The sequence below is a fragment of the Chiloscyllium plagiosum genome, unplaced genomic scaffold (assembly GCF_037043375.1).
Source record: "Chiloscyllium plagiosum isolate Xiang-an unplaced genomic scaffold, Cpla_swu_hap1 HiC_scaffold_8, whole genome shotgun sequence".
Taxonomy (NCBI): domain Eukaryota; kingdom Metazoa; phylum Chordata; class Chondrichthyes; order Orectolobiformes; family Hemiscylliidae; genus Chiloscyllium; species Chiloscyllium plagiosum.
Window position 1 is genome coordinate 100,639,331 of NW_028270146.1, and position 27,370 is coordinate 100,666,700.

General features: G+C 41.8%; 1 protein-coding gene across 1 annotated transcript in view; it reads left to right on the forward strand.

Annotated features, from left to right (window-relative positions):
- Window positions 1–222: 222 nt before the first annotated feature.
- Window positions 223–27,370, forward strand: part of rtf1 (RTF1 homolog, Paf1/RNA polymerase II complex component) — a 64,284-nt gene continuing 37,136 nt past the window's right edge. Inside the window, exons 1-5 of the mRNA XM_087990170.1 lie at window positions 223–570; window positions 19,235–19,345; window positions 24,197–24,344; window positions 25,279–25,483; window positions 26,858–26,969. Of these exons, the coding sequence (XP_087846296.1) occupies window positions 493–570; window positions 19,235–19,345; window positions 24,197–24,344; window positions 25,279–25,483; window positions 26,858–26,969 (654 nt within the window). The 5' untranslated portion in view covers window positions 223–492. The remainder of the gene's footprint in view (window positions 571–19,234; window positions 19,346–24,196; window positions 24,345–25,278; window positions 25,484–26,857; window positions 26,970–27,370) is intronic.

The following is a 27,370-nucleotide window of genomic DNA, read 5'->3' on the forward strand; positions in this document are numbered from 1 at the left end:
CTCTCCTTGTGTTCCCTGGATCCTTCCCTTGATTATATCCCTCTCTATCTGTCCCTGTGTTCCCACGATCCTTCCCTCTATTATATCCCTCTCCATCTCTCTGTGTTCCCTGGATCCTTCCCTCTTGTCTCTCCCTGCGCGTGCCCCAGTGACGTCAGCACGTTCCGCGCCGGGCGGGGCGGCACGGCACGGCGCAGCGCAGGCGCAGTGCTCCCCCTGTTTATTGTCGCCCGGAGGCCGCGGCCTGTTTCCCGACACCCGGAGCCGTTCCCAGAGCTCCGCGCCGTCCGACGCGCTCCCCGATCCCGGGGCCTTGAGCCGTCCTGTCCACTCCCCCCGGGCCCCGGCAGCGTCGTGTGGCTGCCCTGCGGCCTACTGTTTTCCCCCACGCCCCGCTCTCGGCCCCGGGAAGCCGCCTCTCCCTCTCGGTCCTTCCCTCCCGCCGGGCCCCGGGCCCGCTCGCCGCCGGCGTCGCGGACATCCACCGCTGCCATGGTTAAAAAACGGAAGGGCCGGATCGTGATCGACTCGGACAGCGACGATAGCGGCAGTGAGGAGAACCTGGACCAGGTGAGGGCCTGCCCCGTCGGGAGGGAGACCCAGGGCGGCGGGGGGACTTCCTGGTGTGGGGGTGGGGGGCGGGGGTGTGAGAGACCTGGGGTGGTTAAGAGAGAGAGAGAGAGAGGTGAGCGACCCTCGGGGCGGGGGCGGTGGGGTGTTGGTCAGAGACCCCCGGGATGGGTGTGGGGACAGGAGGAGGGGGGGGGGGGGGGGGTGTGGTGAGGGACCCCAGGGGGCGGGAAGAGGGGGTGGTGTTGGTGCGAGATCACCCCCTACCCCACGGGAGGGTGGAAGGGAGAGAGGGTGGTTTTGGGTTGGGGTTGGGGGTGGGTGAGGGAGAGAAGGGGAGAGGTGTTGGGTCACAGACCCTGGGGGGGGGGGGAGGGGTGGGTTTGGTGTGCAAGACCCCCTGGGGAGGGAGGCTTGGTGAGGGAGACCTTGGAGGGGTTAGAAAGGAGATCCGTGGGAGTGCGTGGAGGTAGATCAACCAGAAGAGAGAGACAGATCAGGTGCTAAACGCTGCCTTAGAGAGTAAGGGGAGTGCATGGGGAGGGAATTATTTGGGAATAGATGTAGAAGTGGACCCTGAGGAGAGGGTGTGTGGGATAGTTGAGAAGGGAGGGTGGTTAGTGTGTAAGTGAGGTGACCCTGAGGAAAGGATTGTCTCGAGGTGACCCAAGTGTGGGACTCAAGGGGCAAAGACTTGTGGGGATGAGGGCAGTAAGGAAGGTTATTTGGGCAAGATTTTGTGTGATGGCTGGAGAACCAGCAGTGTGGGAATGGAGAGTGGTGAGGGGGAAAAATGGAGCAGTACTTGGCGAGAGGATTTTTTGAGAATGGAAGGGAGCGATTGGGGCCAGTTGGGTTAGAAATGGAGGGTGTAGAATTCTTTGTCACAAAAGCAGTTGAGGCCAAAACATGGAATGTTTTCAAGAAGACTAAAGGGATATAAGGTCAGAGTGGGAAGAAAGCAAGAAAGGGATGCTTAGTTGGGTGATCAACCATGATCATACTAAATGGTAAAGGGCTGAATAGCCTAATCCTATTTTCCACATTTTTATGGTTACCCTAAATTCCTTGTTTGAATTTCTCAAGTCTGGTTTCTGTCCCAGCAAAGTATCAGAATGGCTCTTAAGTTACATGTGACCGCAGTAAACTGTTCCTCAGTCTCCTCAACTTTTGAGCAGGTTTTGGGATGGTTGCCCACACCATTCTTCTTCAGTGCATTTTCTCCCTTGCTCATCTAATTGAGGTTGCTCATGTCTGGTTCCATTTTCGAACTATCCCTTTACAGCTTGACTAGTATTACACGATAATAAGATGCGTTGGATTGGGGGAAATATGTTACCACAGTTCTAGGATTGATTAATGGACAGCAAACAATGTGCAGGTATAAGTGGAATATTTTTGGGCTTTTAAGTGGCAATGTACTACAAGGATCTGAGAGGGGTTTTGGCTGTTTACAATTTATGATGATTTAGATGACAGAAACTGTGGAGGGATTTGGATTGGATCGGTGTGAGAACGTGGTAGATGGAATACAGTGTGGCCAACTACAGAGCCACACTTTGGTATGAAAACTTAGAACTATTTTGCGTGCAGGTGCAGTAAGTTCTTAGTGATTTGTTTTAAAGGAACAATATTATAGGTATAAGTACAATTTTAATTATTCTCCTTTCTTAAAGCACATCCTTGCCCCTAGAGGGAGTGCAAAGTTCTTTTGATTGTTTCTAAGGTTGAGGGGACTTTTAACAGGAGAGATTGAGTAGGCAAGACCTACATTTCTTAGAGTTGTGTGTTGCTGGAAAAGCACAGTAGGTCAGGCAGCATCTGAAGAGCAGGAAAATCGACATTCCCTGCTCCTCAGATGCTGCCTGACCTGCTGTGCTTTTCCAACAACACACTCTCAACTCTGATCTCCAGCATGTGATGACCTCATTACCTCCTAATTGCTCAGAGGTGAGAAGAATTTATAAACCCATCAATCACGTTTGCCCACATGGGCTGCAAGTCAAGCATTTTGAAATTGTCATCTTTATTTTTAGATTCTTCCATGGCCTTTCTCCTGTCTACTTCTGTAACTACCTCCGACCCCACACCCCTTTGAGATGTACTCTAATTATGGTTTCTTGAGCACCTCTGACTTTAATCACATAACCTTTGGCCATCTTTCAGCTGCCTTGGTCCTAAATTCTGCAACACTCTCCCTACTTTTCTTCACCTTGCTTTCCTCCCTTAAGACACTCCTTAAAAGCCATCTGTTTTTATCTGCTTATTTTGTCACTTTATACTGTTCTTGAAACACCCTTGGGATGTTTTATGGTCAAGGTGCTGCATAATTATAAATTGTTATTAACTGAGACAGGTGACTACATTTAAAAATGAAACATGCTTAAGGGGCTTGAGCCCCCGAGGACCTGAGGAAATGGCATCACTAACCGTGGAATCTATGGTCACTCTCTTAAAACAAGTGTTTGGCATTTGGGATTGAGAAGAGGATAAATCTCTTTGCTGAGAAGGTTGTGAATCTTCTATACTCAGATTCTGATGGTTTTAATTTGCAAACTTTTTTAAAAAAAAACGCCAGACATTAAGATTTGTTGCATATGGTTCAAGTATGAATTTGTTTTGGTTGCTTGTGCTCTTGCTTTAAATCATGTGGGTTGGAGCAATGGTCCAAGATCTTACAAGTACTGTTGCAGGAGGAGCAGTGTGTTGCTGCAGCATTGTTGGAGATACTGTCTTTTGGATGAAATGTTCTCAGTCAATCTGGTCACCTCTTGTAGCAATTCAAATGGATGCTAAAGATTGAATTTGTATAACCTAATAAGTAGAAAGCCCTGCCTTGGCTAATTTTTTACTTCAGTACCCACAAAACCAGATTAACTGGTCATCCATCTTGCTATTTGTATATAATTTCTGTTGGCTGCTAATTCTTTTACTATGAAAAATACAAGGATTTAAAATAAATATTCCACTACCAAGTCTTGTATTCTCACTGGTTATGATCAGTTGGCTGTGCTGCAGCTGGACTGCAGTGGTTCTAGAAAACAGTTCACCACCACCACCTCAAGGGCAACTAGGGATGGGCAATAAATGCTGGCCAGCCAGCGACGTCCACATCTAACAAAATGTCTAAATAAAACGTTTCCCCTCATGATATGAGTTTTCTATGTAACACATAGTTCCTTTGGTACTTTTCTTTCAAATACCTTTTCCATCTTAATTACACATTCTCTACTTCAATTAATAAAGTTTTTGACTTGGTGAAGAAATGGTGTCAGAAATAACTGAGAGCGTTAATATCACTAGCACATCTGTAATGTTGTTCATGCACTGCTTAATAATCAAATTACCAGTAAAGTGTGACAAAAATATTACAGAAACCACTTGTGGCACATGGTGGGGGGAAGCATCAGTGCTAGTTCTTCTGTGACAATCCAATATTGATCCAAATATTTTCCTATATCATCAAATATTTAACTAATTTTTCCTTAAAGGATCTCTGCGTCGTTTCTGAAAGTGTTCCAAGCTTCCAGTGACTGTCTCTTTTTTAAAAAAAAAATCCACTGTAGAATATTTAAATAGCTGATTCCAAGTCACTGACTCTATCGCCTAAGAAAGCTTAAATTAAAACAAAGAATTCTGGATGCTGGAGATTTGAAACAAAGTCAGAAATTGCTGGCAAACGTTGGTGGATCTGGCAAGATCTGTAGGACGAAAGCAGAGTTAACGTTTTGAGTCTGGTGAGACTCTTCATTGATGAAGATCTGTCGTGTTTCACCGGCAATTTTTGTCTTTGCACCAGAGGAAACTTTTTCCCTTTCAAAGTCATAGATAAAATTTTACAAACATTAACTAAATTTCCCTTCTCCTTTTTTCTGTTCAATTGGCAACAGTTCCATAGTTCAAGTCTCTCCTTAATAATTTCCCATCCTTGGAATCTTTATAATGAATCTGTGTTTTCTGACTTTGACTTGGTTTCAATAATGGAAGAACATAAAACTGAAGCGAAAACTTATGGCTGAACTGTTACCTAGTACAAATTCCTCATCTTTCTTTGCTGTGCTTTTTACGTCTTTATGTAAGCGATCTGCAATGGTTGTACTCCAAAACCTTTGTTATAATTTCAATCTCCCATGGCATAATATATCAGAATATAGTCTCTCTCAGCTGGATCTATTCCTGTCTAAGTAGATCTGCCTCTCTGCATTCTCATCTTCAGTGTTTTTGTATGTATGTATCTCTTGATTCCTCCCTTCAACTTAGAAACAGTAAACTATTCAGTCCCTGAAATTTGGTCAAAAGACAGAGTCTGGATAGGTGATAAAAGGCCCTGATGTTCACCTTCCCGTGCTCTCTGCTACTGCTGAAAACTAAAAGAAAAACTAGCTGATTTGAAAGTTAGAAGAGGAAGCTAAAACTTTGACAGGTTATGAAGGGCACTCTATGTGAAAATGCTCATACCACAGAACTGTTTCAAACTCTTCCACAGTGCCACCTTGTTATCAGTGTGAAGGGAAAAAATTGAATTATAACCAATAAGGGTCCCCTTGAAGACTTATTATATTGATTGAAACGAGCCATACAAAACAGCATTTGGCATATGTGGAGTCTGGTGTGAGCTGGCAGTGTTGTGGTGTTGCAATTAACTGAGGGAGAAAATCAGCTAGGTTCCTGCTCTTGATAGTCTGGCCCCTCTCATTATGTGCAGCATGGTGACATACCACATGCTGCTTATTATCCTTGAACTGTCGCCTGTCGAAGCTCTGTGTCACCTGTTCCCCTGTGTGTAGGAGGAAGTGTTGGTGTAGTGCTCAACCATTATTAGAAAACTGGAGCTGTTGCTGAATTTCTGATGCTGCTGATTGTTCTCCTTGGAGCAGTGAAGGTTAATGGAGGTGTTAAAATTATATATTTATGTAGATAAAGAAAAGCTGTTTCCACTGGCAGGTGGGCCAGTAGCCAGAGGTGATCAACATAAGGTAATGATCAAAAGAGCAGGAGGGGTGATAAATATTTTTTGTTATGAAGTGTTCTGATCTGGAATGCACTATCTAAAAAGGTAGTGGAAGCAGATTTAACACCTTAAAGAAATTTGATAAATATTGAAGGGAAAAATTTTGCACAGTTATGGGGATTAGGAATGAGGTAGTTGATTTAATTGAATAGCTCTTTCAAAGAGCTGCAACGTTTTGTATGACCTGTGCTGCAAGATTCTATGCTGGTTTAGTCTGAGACATCTGTTTGAAACTTTCTCAAGTTGGATTATTTTTAATGATTCCAAACTGTGTTCTACCTCATGTGTAAAGCCGTTTCCTGTCATAAGCTATATGCTAACAACTAGCACTTTAAGAAATAAGATCTTAATGGCATTCATCACGATCAACAATGCTATCAAGTGTCACATACATGCTCACATATTGCAGTTTTGGTCCAAGTTAGTGGGGGTTAAATACTGAATTCCACCACGGGTGCAGTGAGAATGACTGTCCTTCAGTAACCTAACCAAGTGTGATATCAAGGTGTCCTGGCAAAATTGAAGGCTGCAGCAGTCAGAAAATTCTGCTGCTTGGCGTCGTACCTAGAATAAAGGAAGATAGTAGTTGGAGGTCAGTCATCTCAAACTCGGGGTATTATTGCAGGAGTTCCTGAGGGTTGTCCGAGGCCAACTCTCAAGTGCTTTGTCAATGATCCTCCTTCCATTATGAGGACAGTAGTGAGGAGTTTTTGCTGATAATTGTTTAATGTTGAGTACTGTTTGCAGCTTCTCAGGTATTGAAGCAATCTCTATCCGTAGCAAAATCTGGATAACGTTCAGGGTGGGATGACAAGTGGCAATGTGACATTCATATCTACAGTATTGCGCAGGGGTTATTCCTATCAAGGGAGAGTCTAACCACTTTGTCTTGGCATTTAGTTATGTTATCATTGCTGAATCCCCACTATCAACATTGGAGGGGTTACTATTCATTTAGATACTGAACTTGACCAGTGACAGAAGTATTGTGGCTATCAGAATAGGTCTGAGGCCAGGAATTTGGAGGCAGGTAACTCACCATCTGACTCCTCAAAGCCTGTCCACAATCTACACGACACAGTTTGGCTGGTGATGCAATACCTCTTTACTTGTCTAGCTGAGTACAGATCCAATAATATGCAAGAAGCCAACATCATCCAACATAAGGCAACCTGCTTGATTGGTACCCCTTCCACTAATCTGAAAATGGTGCATCAGTAATAGAAGAAATCAATGGCCACAAAGTGCCCTACAAATTAAGCTGTCCAGCAATTCATCAAGGCTCCTTTAATACATACAATCTGTATTCATGATTTAGAGGAGGGTACTGAATGTATTGTATCCAGATTTGCTAACAAGGATGTCATGAGTGCGGAGGGATACAGGTGATTACATAAGGCATTGGGAAATAATGTGCTGAGTTGTGGAATTATCCACTTTGGTGGGAAAGATATAAAAGCTGAGTACTTTTTGAGTGGTGAGATTGGAAAATGTTTGTAATTAGAAGGACCTGGTGCATTTAGTTACAGAGGTAACTTGCAGGGTGTAGCAAGCAACTAAAAAGGCAAAATGGTATGTTAGCTTTTACTACAGATTAGAGTATGAATAAATAAACCTGACTCTAGTTGGATAGGATATTGGTAAGACCACACCTGAATTTGTATGCACAGCTTTGATCTCCTTAACTCTCCAAGGACGATATCCTCTTGTTGAAGTGAGTATAAGGAAGGTCACTAGACTGGTTCCAGCAACAAGAGATTGCCTTAAGTTATTGAATAGATAATATATAAATTGTTCAGTAAAATAAGATTTGATGTCATTTCAACATGTTGAATTCTGAATGGACTTGGTAGGATAGGTGAATATTGACCATGGTCTCAGAATAATGGTTGGCTATTTCAGACTAAATGAGAAATTTTTTCACTGAGTATTTTGGATTTTTGGGATTTTCTTTTACCCCAGTAAAAAAAAAAGGCTGTGACAGCTCAGTAGTTGAATATTTTCAAGAATGAGGTCCTGAAGGTTTAGGTATTAAGGGATATGAGAATGATGTAGGAAAGTGGATTTGAGTAAAAACAAATTCAGTCATGAACTTGTTGAATGGCAAAGATGGCTGATGGACCTACTTCTGATTTCTTGAGTTTTAATGGAAGTTGCTGGCCACTATCCAGAGGATATAAACACATAACTGATCCTGTAGAGGTGAGGTTGGGCAGGGTGAACAAATGTCTTCATGAATAAGATTATAGGGATGACTTTCATTGATGGGAGGGAATTCCAGCAACCAAACATTAGTTGGGCCTGAATTGATTGACTAAGGCGGTTACTGAGCTGGATGATGATAAGTTAATCAGTGAACTAAAAGTACAGAACTTAAAGCGTGCAGATTTTAAACAGGACATTGAGGCAAGAGAAGTTAGTGTAGATTAGTGAGAGCAGTACTTTGGTTGAGTGGAATTTTGTGCACCATTGAGTATGGGCAGCAGAGATTTGGAGAAGTGCGTTTCAGATGATTGAAATAAAGTCTGGCGAGGAGAGATTTGGAGTAGACAGGTCTGACGGAGTTAAAGGGAAGAACTGTTTCAGTAGCACCTTGCATGTCACTGTCCCAAAGAGCTTTGCAGTCAACTGAGCTCTTTTGAAGTAATTGCTGTTGTGTTGGAGCTTGAGATCTGATTTGTGCACAGTGAGATCTCGCAAGTAGAAACCAATTAATGTCTTGATCACTTGGAACAGTGTTTGCGGCAAGTTCAGTTGAGGCAGTCGAGAGTATTGGATGATGATTTTGGATGGAAATGGCATGCAGGGTTATGGGGAAAGGAAGTTGGCATTAGGTAATATAACCATAAAAGTGCATGAATGGCATAATACAATGACTTATTTAGATATTAGGTGGGGACGAGATATTGGTCAGAATGCCAAGAGAGTACTCTGCCATCTCTTTGCGGCGTTGAAGTAAATATTCTTTTGGAATGTATAGCCTTTATATATTATCAGACTTTTGCAGTTGGTCCAAAGCATCAGCAATTATAAAGAGCAACTTCTGAAGGGATTGTGGAAAACTCTAAAATTTGGCAGTCATCTGAATCCAGTTGGTATGCTGGCATCTTGTGAATTTTTTGAATCTATGAAATCTAGCTGATGGAGCAAGGTTCATAGAGTTGTACAAGATTGAACTAAATTGGGGATGTTTTAAATGACTAGCATCTAGGAGAGAGGGCTGTTGAAAGGTGTAGGAAGTCGAGATGCGCTGGAAAAGCACAACAGGTCCGGCAGCATCCAAGAAACAGGAAAATTGACATTTAGGACAAAAGCCCTTCATCAGGAATATTCGAAAGGGACTAGCAAGGGACATGTTCTCAGTATCTATACTACCAAGTCCATTCAGAATTCAACATGCTGAAATGACATCAAATCTTATTTTATTAAACAATTTACATATTATCTATTCAATATCTTCTCAAGGCTATCTCTTGTTGCTGGAATCAGTCTAGTGACTGACCTTATACTCGCCTCAGCAAGAGGCTTTCCTGATGAAGTGCTTTTGCCCGAAATGTCGATTTTCCTGCTCCTTGGATGCTGCCTGACCTGTGCTTTTCCAGCACCACACACTTGACAGTAATCTCCAGCATCTGTAGTCCTTACTGTTGGAAATTGAATTGTTTTAAATTTCTTGAAAGAGATAACTTGGGAAATATAATTTCCCCAGATTAAAGAAAGGAACATCAGGAACGTGAAACAGATTAAAGGGAAGTTCAGAAACCCAGTTAATTTTATCTGATTGTCAATCAATTGATACAACAAAAAAATTACTAAATTACCAAAGTACTAGTAGCACTCAAAGATGTTTTGCAAATACGTGTAACCACTTTGACCCCACTTGCACAGATGAACTAGGTAGGTTTCATGTATTTGATACTAATATATCCGTCTGGATGGGCACTATATATTGATTGAACTATGAAGTGTGGCAACATAAAACCCGTTAAGGAAATTGACGCATGCAGGAAGATTCCTGTGTCAGTAAATGATAACCAACAAGCTATAGGAATAAATTTAGAATTGTTTGAGGAGTGTCAATATATAAAATTAAAAACTTTCATTTTTTACCATTTTACTAAATTTCTTTCTCCTATCATGATTTACTGTTTTGCATGGTGGCTTCTTACTTTTTCTCAGGGAAGTGAACTTTTGGAAATGTGGTAACCCACTTCAGTTACAGAGTAAAGATCACCTCGTTGTCTTAATGTTTGACCCATTCAGTCTGTGCTGGTTCCCTATGATACAGGCCAGTCAGTCTAAATTTTCTGCTCAAGGTTGTTTCCTTCAAATATCTATACCAATTCCTTTTAAATGTTTCTGCTTCCAGCAATTTTGGCAGCAAGATACACAGTTCTTCCACAGATTCTCCCTGCATCTCTTGGCTAAACTCTTAAACATAAGTCCCCTAACCTAACTCTGTCATAATCTCTATATCTATCATTACCCCCCTCAATGTTCCAAGGAGCACTACCCCAGCCTTTCCAACCTAATCACTATCTTCACCACCTCTGTAAAATATGCTGATCAGAATGGGAATCAGAACTTTAGTTTGGGGCCTAACCAGAGCTTTATAAAGGATCAGCGCAACCACTCTATTTGTGTATTGTACCTCAATATGTGAAGTCCAAGATGCAATTTGTTTTGCTAACCACTCTCTCAATATGTCTAACCTATAATGGCTCAGTGGTTCGCGCTGCTGCCTCCAGCACCAGTGACCCTGGTTCAATTCCACCTTCAGGTGAGTGTCTGTATAGAGTTTGCACATTGTCTCTGTATCTGTGTGCGTTTCTGGCTTCCTCAGTCCAACGATGCGCAGGTTAGGTCGACTGGCCATGCTAATTTGCCCATAATGTCCAGGGATGTACAGGCCATGTAGATTAGCCACGGGAAATGCAGGATTACAAGGATGGGGTGGGATGCTCTTCAGAGGGTCGGTGTGGACTTGATTGACCGAATGGCCCACTTCCATACTGTAGGAAATCTATTAATATGTCCTGCCACCCTCAAAGATTGACTAACATGCAACCCTGCTCTCTTTCTTTGCACACTCTTAGAATTGTGACATTAAGTCTGTACTTTATCCTATTCCGTCAAAAAAAATTCAATCCTATTATTCTGAGGAAGAGTTGCTCTCTAAAAGTTAACTGTTTCTCTGTTCACTGATGCTTTCAGACCTGCTGATTTTCTTCAGCTTTTTCACTTTTTACTTTGGGCGGCACGGTGGCACAGTGGTTAGCACTGCTGCCTCACAGCGCCAGAGACCCGGGTTCAATTCCCGACTCAGGCGACTGACTGTGTGGAGTTTGCACATTCTCCCCGTGTCTGCGTGGGTTTCCTCCGGGTCCTCCGGTTTCCTCCCACAGTCCAAAAATGTGCAGGTTAGGTGAATTGGCCATGCTAAATTGCCCATAGTGTTAGGTTAAAGGGGTAAATGTAGGGGTATGGATGGGTTGCGCTTCGGCGGGTCGGTGTGGACTTGTTGGGCTGAAGGGCCTGTTTCCACACTGTAAGTAATCTAATCCATCTGCCACTTGTTTGCACAGTATGGTAGCTGTGGGTAATTCATAACATTCTCACTGTCTGCCTCTTTTCCAAGTTTGACGTCTTCAGATTTTAAAATTTTACTGTATTCCAAGATTGTTAGTTACAAAAAGTAAAATAAAGCAACGGTCCTAACACTAACCCTAGGAGAGTACCACTGCTTGCTACCATAGAGATGGGGGGAGGAAACCATCTACCATGACTTTGTTTCCTTAATTTTCTAATCTTTTTGGATGCTAACCACTTTATTCCATACGGTTCCATTTTGTGAACCAGTTTTTTGTTGGTGATAACATTTTAAACACTTTTTAAAACTCCACAACATCCACTGCCTCATCCTCATCAAGTGTCAGTTTTGCTTGATCAGAAAATTCAATTTGATCAGTCGAGCATGATCTGACTTCACGAAATCCCTGCTAGCTCTCTGTAATTAACTGAAATTCTTACTGCCTTTTAATTAACTCAAATATCTCCAAATGCATGTTTTTCCTTGATCATGGATTCCAAAATCCTGCCCTCCACCGCTGTTAAATGGACCAGCCTATAGTTGCTAGGATTGTTCTCTCATCTTTTCTTGAATTACATTTGTCATATTTGCCACTCTCAAATCTTTTATCATTCCCCATGTCTAGGGTTCTTTCAAATCTGCCCAATTTCATTCAGCAGCCTGGGATGCAAGCTGTCCACATCAGGTGATACCATAAGCAGAACCAGCCTTTCCAGTGCAACCTCTCTTGCAGTTTTCACCATTTCCTTGCCTCCACTATTTCCACTTCTGACGCATTGTCCAATTCTTCCTCCTTTGTCAACAACAATACAAAGAGTTTACCATGTATTGCGGCCCAATAGAACAAATGATATTAAATTCCAGCTCTTTTATATGCATCAGAGAGTGAATTTCATAAAATTGCAGTGCCTGAGGGACAAATCTGGAGATCCTATTGATTAAGTAGACTTTCAAGTGATTTAATTGGACTACTTGTACTCTTGAAAAAGTTTAGGTTCTAGAATTGCTAGCTACATTTTCATACTTATTCAGACCACTCATAGTCATAGAGATGTACAGCATGGAAATAGACCCTTCGGTCCAACCCGTCCATGCCGACCAGATATCCCAACCCAATCTAGTCCCACCTGCCAGTACCTGGCTCATTTCCCTCCAAACCCTTCCTATTCATATACCCATCAAAATGCCTCTTAAATGTTGCAATTGTACCAGCCTCCACCACTTCCTCTGGCAGCTCATTCCATACCCATACCACCCTCTGTGTGGAAAAAGTTGCCCTTTAAGTCTCTTTTATATCTTTCCCCTCTCACCCTAAACCTATACCCTCTAGTTCTGGACACTCCGACCCCAGGGAAAAAACTTTGCCTATTTACTCTATCCATGCCCCTCATAATTTTGTAAACCTCTATAAAGTCACCGTTCAGCCTCCGATGCTCCAGGGAAAACAGCCCCAGCCTGTTCAGCCTCTCCCTATAGCTCCAATCCTCCAACCCTGGCAACATCCTTTAAAATCTTTTCTGAACTCTTTCAAGTTTCACAACATCTTTCCAATAGGAAGGAGACCAGAATTGCACGCAATATTCCAACAGTGGCCTAACCAATGTCCTGTACAGCCGCGACATGACCTCCCAACACCTGTACTCAGTACTGTGACCAATAAAAGAAGGCATAGCAAATGCCGCCTTCACTATCCTATCTACCTGCGACTCCACTTTCAAGGAGTGAACCTGCACTCCAAGGTCTCTTTGTTCAGCAACACTCCCTAGGACCTTACCATTAAGTGTATAAGTCCTGCTAAGATTTGTTTTCCCAAATGCAGCACCTTGCATTTATCTGAATTAAACGCCATCTGCCACTTCTCAGCCCATTGGCCCATCTGGTCAAGGTCCTGTTGTCATCTGAGGAAACCTCTTCACTGTCCAATTTTGGTGTCATCTGTAAATGTACCTCTTATCTCACATCCAAATCATTTATGTAAATGACAAAAAGTAGAGGACCCAGCACCGATCCTTGTGACACTCCACTGGTCACAGGCCTCTGGTCTGAAAAACAACCCTCCACCACCACCCTCTGTCTTCTACCTTTGAGTCTGTTCTGTATCCAAATGGCTAGCTCTCCCTGTATTCCATGAGATCTAACTTTGCTAACCAGTCTCCAATGGGGAACCTTGTCGAACACCTTACTGAAGTCCATATAAATCACATTTACCGCTCTGTCCTCATCAATCCTCTTTGTTACATCTTTCAAAAAACTCAATCAAGTTTGTGAGACATGATTTCCCACGCACAAAGCCATGTTGACTATCCCTAATCCGTCTTTGCCTTCCCAAATACATGTACATCCTGTCCCTCAGGATTCCCTCCAACAACTCGCCCACCACTGAGGTCAGGCTCACTGGCCTATAGTTCCCTGGCTTGTCCTTACCACCCTTCTTAAACAGTGGCACCATGTTAGCCAACCTCCAGTCTTCCGGCACCTCACCTGTGACTATAAATGATACGAATATCTCAGCAAGAGGTCTAGCAATCACTTCTCCAGCTTCCCACAGAGTTCTTGGGTGCACCTGATCAGGTCCTCGGGATTTATCCACCTTACCTGTTTCTAGACATCCATCACTTCCTCCTCTGTAATCTGGACATTTTGTAAGATGTCACCGTCTATTTCCCTACAGTCTATATCGTCCATAACTCACCTGGGTTTTCAGGTTGATTTTTATTGCCAGCCTCTACTCCAGATGTGCAGCCTTAACTGAAAGTAGAGATAATTATTCGAGTGATGCTGTTGTTCAGAGAGGGATTCCAGTGAATCTCTTGCATAAAGCTTCCAGCGTAGCTGCATTGATTGCAATGGGAACACAAATTTACACTTGCTTCATTGGTGTTATTTGGGAAAGACTTGTAGAAAATCTGCATGGTATAAGCCGCTGCAATATGTTTTAGACAGGGGTTATGTGTGTATAATGTAGAGCAGTATTTAAGCACTATTAGGAGAGGGAGTCAGTAGCTGCTTAAACTCTCATTCGGTACTATCATTGCTGATCTTCTGTCTCAACACCACTTCCCATGTCCCTTGATTCTGTGAAACACAGTATTCATCTAACTCAACTTTGAATGTACTCAATGAAATATTCCTAATCATCTAGGGTAGGGAATTCCAAAGGTTCACAACTGAGTTTCTCCTCTCATTCATGAATGATCGACACCTTATCCTGAGATTGTGCCCCCATATGAGATTTACCAGCCAAGGGAAGCCAACCTTAGTATCTACCCTGTCAAGCCCCTCCTTATAGACTGGGTCTACACGGTTTACTCAGTCTCTTATCTCGGGGATTAACTTAGTGAACCTTTGTTTTAGTGCTCCCAATGTAAGTATATTCTCCCTTCAATATGGACAGCGTATCTGTGCACAGTACTGAGTGATGCCTTATAAAAAACATTGTGCAATTGTCCTGAGATTCCTTTGCAATAAAGGCCAACACATGATTTGAATTCCTTATTGCTTGCTGGACTTGCATGATAACAGTGTATCTTGTACAACTACACCCAAATATTTTTGGATATCAATATTAAAAAGTGCCATGCCTTTTTGAAACGTCTTGATTTTCTATTATTATCAAAATAATTAATCTTCACTTTACTGCATTAAACTCCATGTATCACCTTGAAGACTTTCATTTAACTAGTCTATATCCCTTAACAACCTCTTGTCGTCCCCACAGTTTACATTTGCACGGTCTTTTATTAGCAAAAATGTAGATTATTACTTTTGATCTTGTATTTAAATTATTAAGATGGTTGTAAATATTTAAGACCACAGCATAGATCCTTGCAGCACCCCACTACACTAGTTGCAGACTACCAACTTGGAAATGCCCATTTATTCGTGCTGTCTGCTCGTACCGTAATCCAACACCATGAGCCCTTAATTTGTATAACTTTTGTGCGACCTCATTGAGGAGGTTTTGAGAACCATCTATTATATCCCTGACCACCCATGTACAATAAATCTATCAAACATGTTTCCCTTTTATAAAGCATATTGGTTTTGTCTAGTCCATTGTTAATAGATTCTGTTAAAAGGTTATAGTCGCAACAGGTTCATTTGAAAACACTAGCTTTCAGAGCGCTGCTCCTTTGTCAGGTAGCTAGTGGGGCAGGGTCATAGGACACAGAATCTATTGCACTAGATCATAGTGTCATGCAACTGATATTATATATTGAACAAAGCTAGATTGCTGTTAAGTCTTTCATCTTTAGAATGGGTTGCAGGTTTTGATTCTTTAATGTGTAATTCCCAGATCTACTTTCAGTATTATTCCAGCAAGTGATATCAATTAACTGGCCTGTGCCTGGGACTGTTTTAAAATCTAGAGAATTTTGGAATTTCATAAACCAGGCATTCGTTGTTTCTGGTTGTCTCTTTGTGGGCGGCACGGTGGCACAGTGGTTAGCACTGCTGCCTCACAGCGCCAGAGACCCGGGTTCAATTCCCGCCTCAGGCGACTGACTGTGTGGAGTTTGCACATTCTCCCCGTGTCTGCGTGGGTTTCCTCCGGGTGCTCTGGTTTCCTCCCACATCACAAAGATGTGCAGGGTCAGGTGAATTGGCCATACTAAATTGCCCGTAGTGTTAGGTAAGGGGTAAATGTAGGGGTATGGGTGGGTTTCGCTTCGGCGGGTCGGTGTGGACTTGTTGGGCCGAAGGGCCTGTTTCCACACTGTAATCTAATCTAATCTAATCTAAATCTGGGTGGTTAGCCATGAAGATGTAGAAATTCTACTTTTCGGTTGTAAGCTTTCCTTAATTTTTCTTTATTAATTACTTGAAGTTTCTCACTCTTATTTAGACTCTTTGTTACTCTCTCTTCTGGTATGCAATTTACGTTCTCTGCTAAGAGAACTATTATGATTCTAGAGTGTACGGCTAACCTTATTATTAGGGACTGGTTACCTTTAAATTCTATAAAGAGTCAGATCCAGAAGACTTGCTGAGAGACTAAAGCCATAAGGTTCCATGGATTGAAAGATGATCTTACTTTGCATTACAGCTTGTTTAGTAATCCATATAATATATATAACTTAATCTAACATTCAGAATTAACGTGGTGAACGGGATTATATACTGTGATTGGGCACTCCACCTATCAAGTCAGATTGCACAGATTTCTCAGCAATTCACTCCATCAAATCCCATTCATACATCTGAACATAGACAGATTCAGCATCCACTGCCTTTTAAGGAAGGGAATTCGAAAGAACTTGACCCTCCGAGAGAGAGAGAGAGTATGTTTCCTCATCTCTGCTTTAAATGAGGAGCCACTTGTTTTTAAACTTCTGGATACAAAAGGAGGCAACCTTTCCCACACCACCTGTTATGTCTCCTTATTTGAATAAGTCCTCTCTGGTTCTTATCTTCAGAGGATGTAGACCTATCCTTTCCTCAAGGCATTCTGCAATTCCAGCTATTAATCTATGTAAACCTGTTTTGAACTACTTCCAATGTGTTAACATCCTTCTGCAAGTATGGTGGACAGTACTATATGCAATGCTCCAGGTGTGCTGTTTCCTCTATTGATTTCTTTTTTCCCCTGAAGTGACCAGTTGAAAACTTTGCAGTAAGATGTTTCTTATTGCTAGCCAGAATTGTATGATGCCACCAAATTTTTTTGCAACTGCTGGTTTCATGGCTGGCCACCTTCCCCTTTTTAAATTGTGCAGCTGCTCGGAGGGTCTGCAGAGCTATGACTTCCTGTTTCAGAAGTCGCTGCCGGGCATGGACCCTGAAAGTCTGCACAGTAGAGTAAAATTAACAGTTTAAATGTCTGGTTTGCTCAGACAAAGTAAATGGATATAACTAGGGGATTTCATCACGTGACAAGCATAAGTTTTGTTTCAGTTTACTTCTGTTATTCCCCTTTTTTTTAGACCATAAAAAGTCTCATCTGTTTTTATGTTCCTGCCTAAGTTACTCTCATTTTACTTATTCCCTTTTATTAGCTATTGGGTGCCTTTTAATGACTTCTGAAACCTCTCAATCCTCAGGGTTTTGCTACTTTTTGCAATAGTACAGCTTTTTTTAAACATCTGTAATATAATCCCTAACTTTTGTGGAAGCTTAGATCTTTCTTGCTGAGCTTCTGTTTTAGGATGTATTTTTGTTGAACATTTTGAATTGTTTGAGTCTCATTGTTATTGTACTGCAATACCCTTTTAGTCTACTTACCTGAACAACTCTAGCCAGCTCTTTCTTAAGTAATTCATTTTACATAAGAGCCAGGAGCAAGCAATTTAACCCCTAGAACCTGCTCCACCACTCAATTTGCTTGTGGCTGATCTCATCCTCAATTCCACTTTCCCACCCACTCGTCATAATTCATTAGTAATTACAAATCTGTCTACTTAAGTGTTCCGATTTCCCTCTACTGTGGTAGTGAATTCCACAGATTCACATTCCTTTGAGAGAAGTAATTCCTCCTCCTCTCCATTTTAAATATGCAGCCTCTTCGTCTAAAACTATGACTTCTTGTTCTAGATTGTCCCGAAAGAGGAAACATCCGTTTTCCATCTGTCTATTTTGACTATCCCCTTAGCTGCTTATATACATGAATTAGATCTCCTCTCATCCTTTAAAACTCTTGAGTATAGTCCTGAACTGCTGTATCTTATAAGACAAACTTTTAATCTTTGGAATTAATCTAGTGAACTTTCTCTGAACTGTCTCCAATGCAATTACATCTTCCTCAAGGGGACCAGAACTGTATACAGTACTCCAGATATGGTCTCATCGATGCCTTATTTTCCGTGTTACTTTTGCGAATTTGATTTGTCCAGTCTATATGGATATTAAAATTCCCTTTAAGTTTAGATTACCTTTATTACAAACTCCAATTATTTCTTGCGTAATGTTTTTTTCTAATGATATGATATACCTATGACCTCTAACTCCCCTCTACTCCTATCACTGTACCAATGTTTGATGCATCCTGCTAACTTCAACATAAAGGGCAAAAATGAAACAGAAATACCTGCCAACTTATCGCCTACCTGCTGTCATGGGATGACATTCCTTTATTTTGTCAATCTTGAAATTTGGTAGGGCTGGAGGGAGATGGAACAGTGAAGCCAGAGTATGAGGCATTTGGCCGGAGCGGGGGGGAGGTGGGGGTTGGGGGAGAGGTTTGAAATAGGTTCTGCTGCGTGATTGACATCAGGGACTGTTGTGAGATGGAGTAACCTGTGTGGAGTGGAGGTGTGGGCAATGCTTTTAGGAAGAGTGACATATGGAGACCTTGTCTGACACTTGTAGGATATAAAATTATATTTCTACAAAATAACTTAAAAACAGATTTTCATATTTAATGTCATGTGATACAATGTAATTGTATTGAATGTTATTAGTGCTGTAATACTGTTCTGTTTTTGATGTCTGGGAAGGGTCACATTAGTTTTTAAGATCTTTAGGTACTTTTACATGGGATGTGGAATTGCTGGGAAGTCCAGTGTTTATTGCCCATATCTAATTAGCACTAGAAATACTAGTGACTTAAAATGGACTTGCATGAGGAAAGTAGTTTGCAAAGCCCTATCGTAGTCCCTCACTTCACTCCAGTCAGCAGGCTATGGAAACCTGCCAGTTTCCTCATTTCCCCTCCCTCCCACCTTATCACAGATCCAACCTTCCAACTCGGCACCGCCCTCATGACCTGCTCTACCTGTCCATTTTCCTTCCCACGTTTCCGCTCCACCCTCCCCTCTGACCTCTCACTATTACCCCCACCTCCATCACCTATTGCACTCTTAGCTACCTTCCTCTCCAGCCCCACCCCTCTCCCATTTAGCTCTCCAACCCGAGGTTCCCAGCCTCCTTCCTGATGAAGGGCTTTTGCCTGAAATGTCGATTCTCCTGCTCCTCGGATGCTGCCTGACTTGCTGTGCTTTTCCAGCACCACGTTCTCGACTCATACTACCTGAGTGTCTGCACCTCTCCTATGGTTGTGTGTGCATGTGCAATGTGCAAATGAGAAATACATTAAGTGATACATCTTGTTTTCTCAACTCATTTAGGAATTGCTGTCATTGGCTAAGAGGAAACGGAGTGAGCCAGAACAGCAGGAGCAGCAGGCAAGCAAACCATCAGCATCATCAGATTCGGAAACCTCAGACAGTGGCGATGAGGTGAGCTATATACTTTTATTTCTCAATTTTTGAACAGGTCATGTGTGATTTCCCTGACTATACAGGGAGAGGGGATTCCCTTCAGTGTATTACAAATGTGAAAATGGCAAGTTCCCTCTACATTTTGGGCGGCACGGTGGCACAGTGGTTAGCACTGCTGCCTCGCAGCGCTAGAGACCCGGGTTCAATTCCCGCTTCAGGTGACTGACTGTGTGGAGTTTGCACGTTCTCCCCGTGTCTGCGTGGGTTTCCTCTGGGTGCTCCGGTTTCCTCCCACAGTCCAAAGATGTGCAGGTCAGGTGAATTGGCCATGCTAAATTGTCCGTAGTGTTAGGTAAGGGGTAAATGTAGGGGTAGGGGTGGGTTACGCTTCGGCGGGTCGGTGTGGACTTGTGGGGCCGAAGGGCCTGTTTCCACACTGTAAAGTAATCTAATCTAATCTAATTTATAACTACTACCACTCTAGCTCTATAATGCACAGTATTTTTGGTGTGTTATGGATGTCATGATGTGGAGGTGCTGGTGTTGGACTAGGGTGGACAAGGTTTAAAAAAAATCACAACACTAGGTTATAGTCCAACAGGTTTATTTGGCAGAATCTGTCCTATGATTCTACTCCACTAGCTACCTGATAAAGGCACAGTGCTCCAAAAGCTTGTACTTCCAAATAAACCTGTTGGGCTATGACCTGATGTTGTGAGATTTTTAACTTTGTTATGCATGTGTCAAGAATATGTTAGTATTTGTAGCAGGCTTGGGCTGTAATGTGCAGTGGGATCGTTCCATGCCCGTCAGGGTCACTGCGCAATCAAAGACCTAGTACAGTCATCTCTCTGCCATGTCCTCCCTCCCCTCCGAGAGAGAACTTCAAGTCTCGGGCCGCTCTGATGGAGGCCTTGATGCAGGACCAGCCTCTGCAAGCTAATGATTGGGTTAGCATACAACAACCAAGACTCCTTTCTAAAACAAAAGTCAACTGACCCTTGGTTGGTGCTGTAACACATAATCAAAACATCATCAGAAACTTTAAGTAAAAAAAAATAAATTATCATTGCCACTGGTGGTGATGAACTATTTTTTTTAAAAAAAGTAACAGCAATGGTTTTGACAGTCCCTGTTGGGGAACTGTAACACACAGCCAAGAGGTTGATGGAAACTTATCAAAGTTAAATCAAAATATTCTTACCAGGTGACGGTATGCTGCAGCTGTTCCTGGTCCCAAAGGCCTGTAATATTTAAATGAATTCTCTCTGCATGGGCACTCTAATGCAGACATAGCCACAGGAGAGGTGCAGACGGCAGGTAGTAAGATCTTCTCCATAGCACGCTGCCTGGACCTGCTAATAGGAAAGCCTCTGATCCATACCATCTTTTTTTAAAATAAATCAGTGCATCCAAAGGTTTAAAAGCAGTCTCTCTTTTTTAGGAAATAGGAATAGGGTTTGCATGTATAAACATTGAAAGCAAACATAAAAAACCATTTCCGTCAGACCGTAAGAACAAGAGGAGACGTTTGTCTTAAAATCAAGATGTTCTTTATTTATTGCATCATAGCAGTAGTTACAAATTATATTAATTAGACAATTATCTTTAATATTATCAAGGTTGACATTCTGGTCTTATTAGAATTTTGAATTGACTTGCCATTTTCCATCCAAGAATGTATGACATCATCAGATTAGGTGGAGCTTAATGCAGTATTAATCCTTTGAGAACCATTGCCTTGTGCTAAACTCCACTCAATTTTTTTTTCTCCCATAGTTAAAATTGTACATTTGGCTATATAACTACATTTATATTTACCAGTACACCAGTTCTCCCCTTCGCACATTCAGGTAATTTGGAGATTTCACAGTTCTTCAAGTCATTATTTTCAGATTTACAAGATTAGTACATCTTTGGCTTGAGAATTGTGGACCTTGATTCTAATGTGGACCTTGAACCATGATGTCTTGATGTTCCTCATTGAATTCATCCCAATTAAACTTCAGTGAATGGTTGCTCTGCAGTGAGATAAGGTTCCTGCTGATTCTTCATATAACCAAGATGCATCCATGTTAGTCCAGTGCCTCCTGGATGACTGTTCCATTCTCTGTATCAAATCTGCTGCCCCTGAACCAGGTGTAGCAATTTTTTATGCACATTGATGTATATTAAAATTAGTACTCTGCTGTTTTAATTTTTTTTTAATTATTTTAAAATTTATCATCCAGTGGACTCGGCATTTTTGGTAGGAAAGGGAATTGAGTTTTCAATTTTCTTTTCATCTAGAATTCTGACGGCAAGAAGCCATACTGAAGTGGGATAGACTTGTAATTTAACCAAGTTATAAGAGTCAGTGTTTTCTTCAAAAGAAATTTAAGTCTTTCAACTGTGCTGAACTTCCTCGTTTGGTTATATGTTCAAATCTAGAAATGGCTATAAACTGGCAATTAGCAAACTGTGTTCCATTCTTGCATACAGCTGCTTTAGGAATCCCATGAGCATTGAACATTTCTTGCAAGGCCCTGATGACTGTTTCTTTGGTGGTGGTGTAATCTTTTTCACCTCTATATATTGTCGGCAATAAAGTAAGACCATCTGTAAATCACAAATAGATCTGTTCCCACTGTCTAGTGAGGATCAATGGCACTTTCTGCTCAGATTTGTGAATAACACAAATTTCAAGGTTGACTATGCGGCTGTCAATCTCTTTTGAGATCCCTGGGTGCCACACTAAATGAGCCCTGGCTCTATAACTGCTAATCTCCATGCCTTTGTAAAATCTACCTTACTGTCCTGTTTTGACACCATCACCTTTATCACAAATGACATCTCTAACCTTTTTTGTACAGTTTTCGATTACTTCTTACTTTGGGTAGATCCTGGCAGGAGACTTATATTTATCATGTTAGTTCAATCATATGGTTTGTCTCCAGCACCACCTTATCTTTAACTTTTTCTAATTATCTCTCTGCCTCAATTAATCGGATTGTAGGCCATCCCTTCACTGTCAGTCAGCTGTTGGCACTTTACTCACACTGTCTGATGCTGTTGATCACCTGCAGAGACCTATTACTTGGTTTATTGAGTCTCGCTCACACCATTTATATGATCTTTTGATCTCCGATTATAAAATCTGTGCTGGGTGCTCTCTTCACTTCTTCCGATGAAGGGGCAGTGCTCAGAAAGCTTGTGATTTCAAACAAACCTGTTGGTGTATAACCTGCTGTCGTGTGACTTTTCATCTTGTCCACCTCAGTCCAACACTCGCACTTCCATGTTATAAGCTCCAAATGACCATGTCTAGGATGTTGTCCCACAGTGAAGTTGGAATGACTGGCCCTTCATCAGATGTCACCTATAATGGTGACATGCTGTTGATCTTCGATCTAATCACCTTATGAGCCGAAACCCACAAGTAGCAGCGTGTTCTCAGTCTTTTGTTCCTGTCAGACTTAACTGAGAATCTTGGGTTGCTGCTCACTGTATTGCTGTGGGCCTGTGTATGCGATTTAGTTTCACTAAAGAATTCTTTATCAAGTGTTGTAAGGTTTTCGACAGTTCTTTGGGAGGGTCCATCCATTGTATTTTGTATCTCTGCCAGCACACCCATTGTCTGCCTTTTAGATCTTAGAATATCATAGACTCCCTACAGTGTGGAAACAGGCCATTTGGCCCAACAAGTCTACACCAACCCTCTGAAGAGTAACCCACCCAGACCCATTTCCCTCCACTATTACTCTATATTTACCCCTGACTAATGCACCTAACCTACACATCCCTGAACTCTATGGGCAAGTTAGGTTTGTCAATTCACTAACCTGCACATCTTTGGATTGTGGGAGGAAATCCATGCAGACACTGGGAGAATGTGAAAACTCCACGCAGACAGTCACCCAAGGCCGGGATTGAACCTGGGTCCCTGGCGCTGTGAGACAGCAGTGCTAATTACTGAGGCACCATGCTGCCCCTTTAGACAGAGCCAGAACTTTGTGGAGGCACCTCTTTCCATTATACACACAGAATTGGTGAATACAGTTGTTTATGATCTGTTGCTGAGGAATTTTAGGTGAAGGATGTAGTCTGAAAAACCATGTGACAGAGAGCCTTCTTTTCTGTAACAAGTCTCCCTTGTCCCTAGAGGTGGGTGATTTACATGTGATTTGGGTAGCAGGGAAGAAAATCCTTTGGTTTGCGAGTCTCTCTGGAGTGATTCTTAACATCTAATCACTGCATTGATACACTTCTGCAAAAGGAACATTGGAGACACAGATCCACATAAACTAACCATACTTCATGATGCTAAACTGTCAGGGTATTGTAGCCAGCAGTAGATGCCAGGTGTTCACAGTTAAGCTAAGATACTTCAGAATGCCACAAGTTAGTTTTGGTGTATCCTTTTAATGGGCCTTGTACACCTGGATGTTTTCATTGCACAAAGAGCTGTTCATCAGATATTCTGCAGTTGATAACATCTTTCAATTGTCAACCTTTCGATGCTCACCCTTGTTATTTATCATCGCAGAGTTTCAGTTCACTTAGCAAGTGAAGCTAGTTTTAACTTGCTGAGAGTGCTGCTTTCAGTTTAATCGCCATTTCTCTATCCTATGTTTCAGCAATGATATGTTTGAGTGCTGGGTGTTGCAAAACCCTTTCCAAATCCATGGGCTAATGGAATGGTCAATGACCCATAGGTGTTTTGGTCAGTCTTGAGCTGCATCTAAGTTTGTGCCTACAAGGACACAGGATGCTCAATGCTAAAAATTAAAAACGTGTCTGTGTATATGGCATATTCCAGTCTAAGTGTTAAAGCACATTGTTAGGTCGAGGGAACTTGAGTTTTAGTTAAGAGTATGTTTTCCTTTTCAGTGGACAGTGGGAGGCAGCAAGACCAAAAAGAAGGGAAAAGGCAAGGGTGTGGAGAAGAAAACGGCCACCAAGAGAGCGGTAAACAAAGCAGCGTCATCAGGCAGCTCAGCGGAGGATAGTTCTGGTGATAGCTCTGCACCAGAGGAAGGTAAATAATTTGAATCCTGTGGTAAACTTATTTCTTCACTCTCCAAAAAAGAAAAGCAAAATATAATTAATTGCTGGTTTGATTTCAATATGACAGCTGCGCACTAATTCCTGACCATCTGTCACTACTTTCACAAGAGCATCAGAGTAAGTAGAATGTGTATCAGGCATTGTGCAAGGCCATGAGTGGATGAGGGTTAGAAGTTAGTGACACACAAGGGGTTGAGTGGATGAAGGTGAGATGTCACGTAGAGGATGTGTGTGGGAAGTGGGTATTTTAGAATCGGGGTATACATTTTTTTTAAAGTCTCCCATTTTACATTGAGTTATGGTGAAACGTTTTATTTCGGATGGTTATGGCGTTCGTTTCCAAAAAGCAAGGGAGGAAAGGATTTTGAATAGTTTTAAGACTAAGTGAAATTCTTTATAGTTCATGGAATCCAAAGGTGTAGTGGGGTAGATAGGAAAGTGGAATTCAGGCCAAAATCAGATCAGATTAAATCAGATATTATCAAATGGCAGAACAGACTCAAGGGTCTGAATGGCCGAATCTTCTCTCAATTCTTATGTTCATATGGTTCCTACAGCAGGAAGAGTGGTAAATAACTATGTCCATGATAAGCTAGTGGTTCTAATTGATTCCATCTATTACTGCTGCAACAGCTCACTGCAGGGTGTCACAGACAAGTTCTGGATCTTCACATTCAGCTGCTTTCATGGGCATCAGGAATTGCCATCAATTATACAGAGTAACAACAGAATACTGATAATCTTGCTGTTATTATCAGAAATGCTGGATGTCGCTTTGTCACACTCAGTGTTGTATAAATGTAACATTAGTTCTGTCACCACCCACAACCCTGACTCATCTCCATTGTAGTGCTTCACTTGTGTAGATGTTTTTTGGTGATTAAGTCACTCATTTGAAATTTCAGGAGAAGTTTCTGATTCGGAAAGCAGTAGCTCATCTTCAAGCTCAGAATCTTCGTCCTCGTCAGAGGAGGAGGAGTTTCATGATGGCTATGACGATGATTTCATGGGTGATGAAGAGGATCGTGCAAGATTGGAACAAATGACTGAGAAAGAACGAGAGCAGGAACTGTATAATCGAATTGAGAAAAGAGAAGTGCTACGGAGGAGGTGAGATTCTCTGCCTGTGGTCAAACTTTTTCTCTCTCCTATTGTCTTCATTAGAGGATTAAATGTGACTTGATGAAGCTTCCAGAAGATGTAACACCTAGTAATTGTGGCAGGTGTTATATTGGGGCAGGGAATGTCTTGTTGAACATTAGAGCTGGCCAGTATTGAGTGAATCATACATTCAGCAAGTACTGATGCTTGGGCATGTAGGAAATGGTTTTGAGTGGCACTGAAAACTCTATTGAAGTTTCAGCTCTTGTAATTAAAGTTCTACACTGTCTGACCATGCATCAGTAAGGGAGAATTTCACCCTCCTGCATGGACATTGGGTAATGATATGGTTACACAAACTGATATAATCCTGTGCACCTTAGAGATGCTAGGACCAATTATCATGTCACTGCGTTGTTGTGACATGGGCATAACCAGCAAAACCAAATATGCCTGTCGTGGATTCACAACACAGTGAATTAAAACATTTAATGACCTTCCAACTGCGCAATTTTTCCTGCCTAGACTTTACAAATAACAAATCTTGCACATTAAGTTTATAACTTGAGAAGTTAATTTATTAATAATATAATGTTTTAGTAGAACGTAAGCAACAACCCAAATTTTTTTATCATAATCTCCACTTTCTCTCACAGACATCAAGTTAATTGTTACATTTTTAAAAAATAATAACTAGCAAGTTGCAAATAAACAGTTTTAAGTGATCGACGCCAGGCCATTGTTAAATCCTTGGACAATGAGTTGTTCATGGAAATGTAGAACTGTACATCATGAATTTCCATGTCATCGGTTAATGCAAACAGTTTAATTAGACTCCCAGAAATATATGCTTGTTTGTTACATACTGGGATTCTGTTCACTGAATGTTCACTAATTTGATAGCTGAATAGAAAAACTAAAGAAAGAGAGAAAAACACAATCAGGCAAAAAGGAGAGAATTATTACTGCTGAGTGTTTGCCTAACTAGCAGGTCTGGAGTCCTCTTTTGCCCGAAACATCGATTTTCCTGCTCCTCGGATGCTGCCTGACCTGCTGTGCCTTTCCAGGACCACTCTAATCTAACTTGGGAGAGGCTAGCCTGACTTCCTCAGTTAGACCCCATTTTGCATGAATGAATATCAGGCATCTAAAATTAGCCACCTTGACCAATGCTTCACCTTTTGATGATGGGTAGGTAAAGTGCATGTTGTAGACATGGGTTATTGAATTGGATTGAAACTGAGTGTGATACCAATTTGGTTGATGAGATTTGTTTGCGTCGGAGCTGTAATGTGCGTGGTACAGATTAGCTGAGCCCGTTGCCCACCACTCTGAATTTTGGACTTAACTGGCAATCAAGGATTTCTTCTAATCTGTTGACAGGTTTGAAATTGAAAAGAAGCTGAAGGCAGCAAAGAAGAAAGAAAAGAAAGAGAAGAAGAAGAAGATGGAGGAAGAGCGAGAGAAAAAGATGCAGCAGATCCAAGAGTCTCAGGTATTTTGTAGAAGCCTTGTCCAATCTGAAGGTGCTTTCCACATTTACCATACACTCATTAACATGTTGGCTGTTGGTAGATTTGGACAGAGGACAACTGTGTTATCAAATTTCTTTTTCACTTGATTACCACAAACTGCTAACCAAAGTGGGATGTCAAGTAATCCTTTAGAGTATCCTGGATACAGTCAAAATGAACTGCTTCAGCTGCCCTCTCACTGTCAGGGAACCTGTAGATTCAGTGCCTTGGTTTCAGCCAGATGATAAGTTGGTTAGCACTGGCCTTCGTGTTTAGCCAAAAGAAGGTGGTGAATGAACTCCATATACCTGCAGGTACGATGTGTACACCGTCAGGCTTACATGAAGGGGATGGATAGCATCTCTGGGGTGGTTAACCAGTA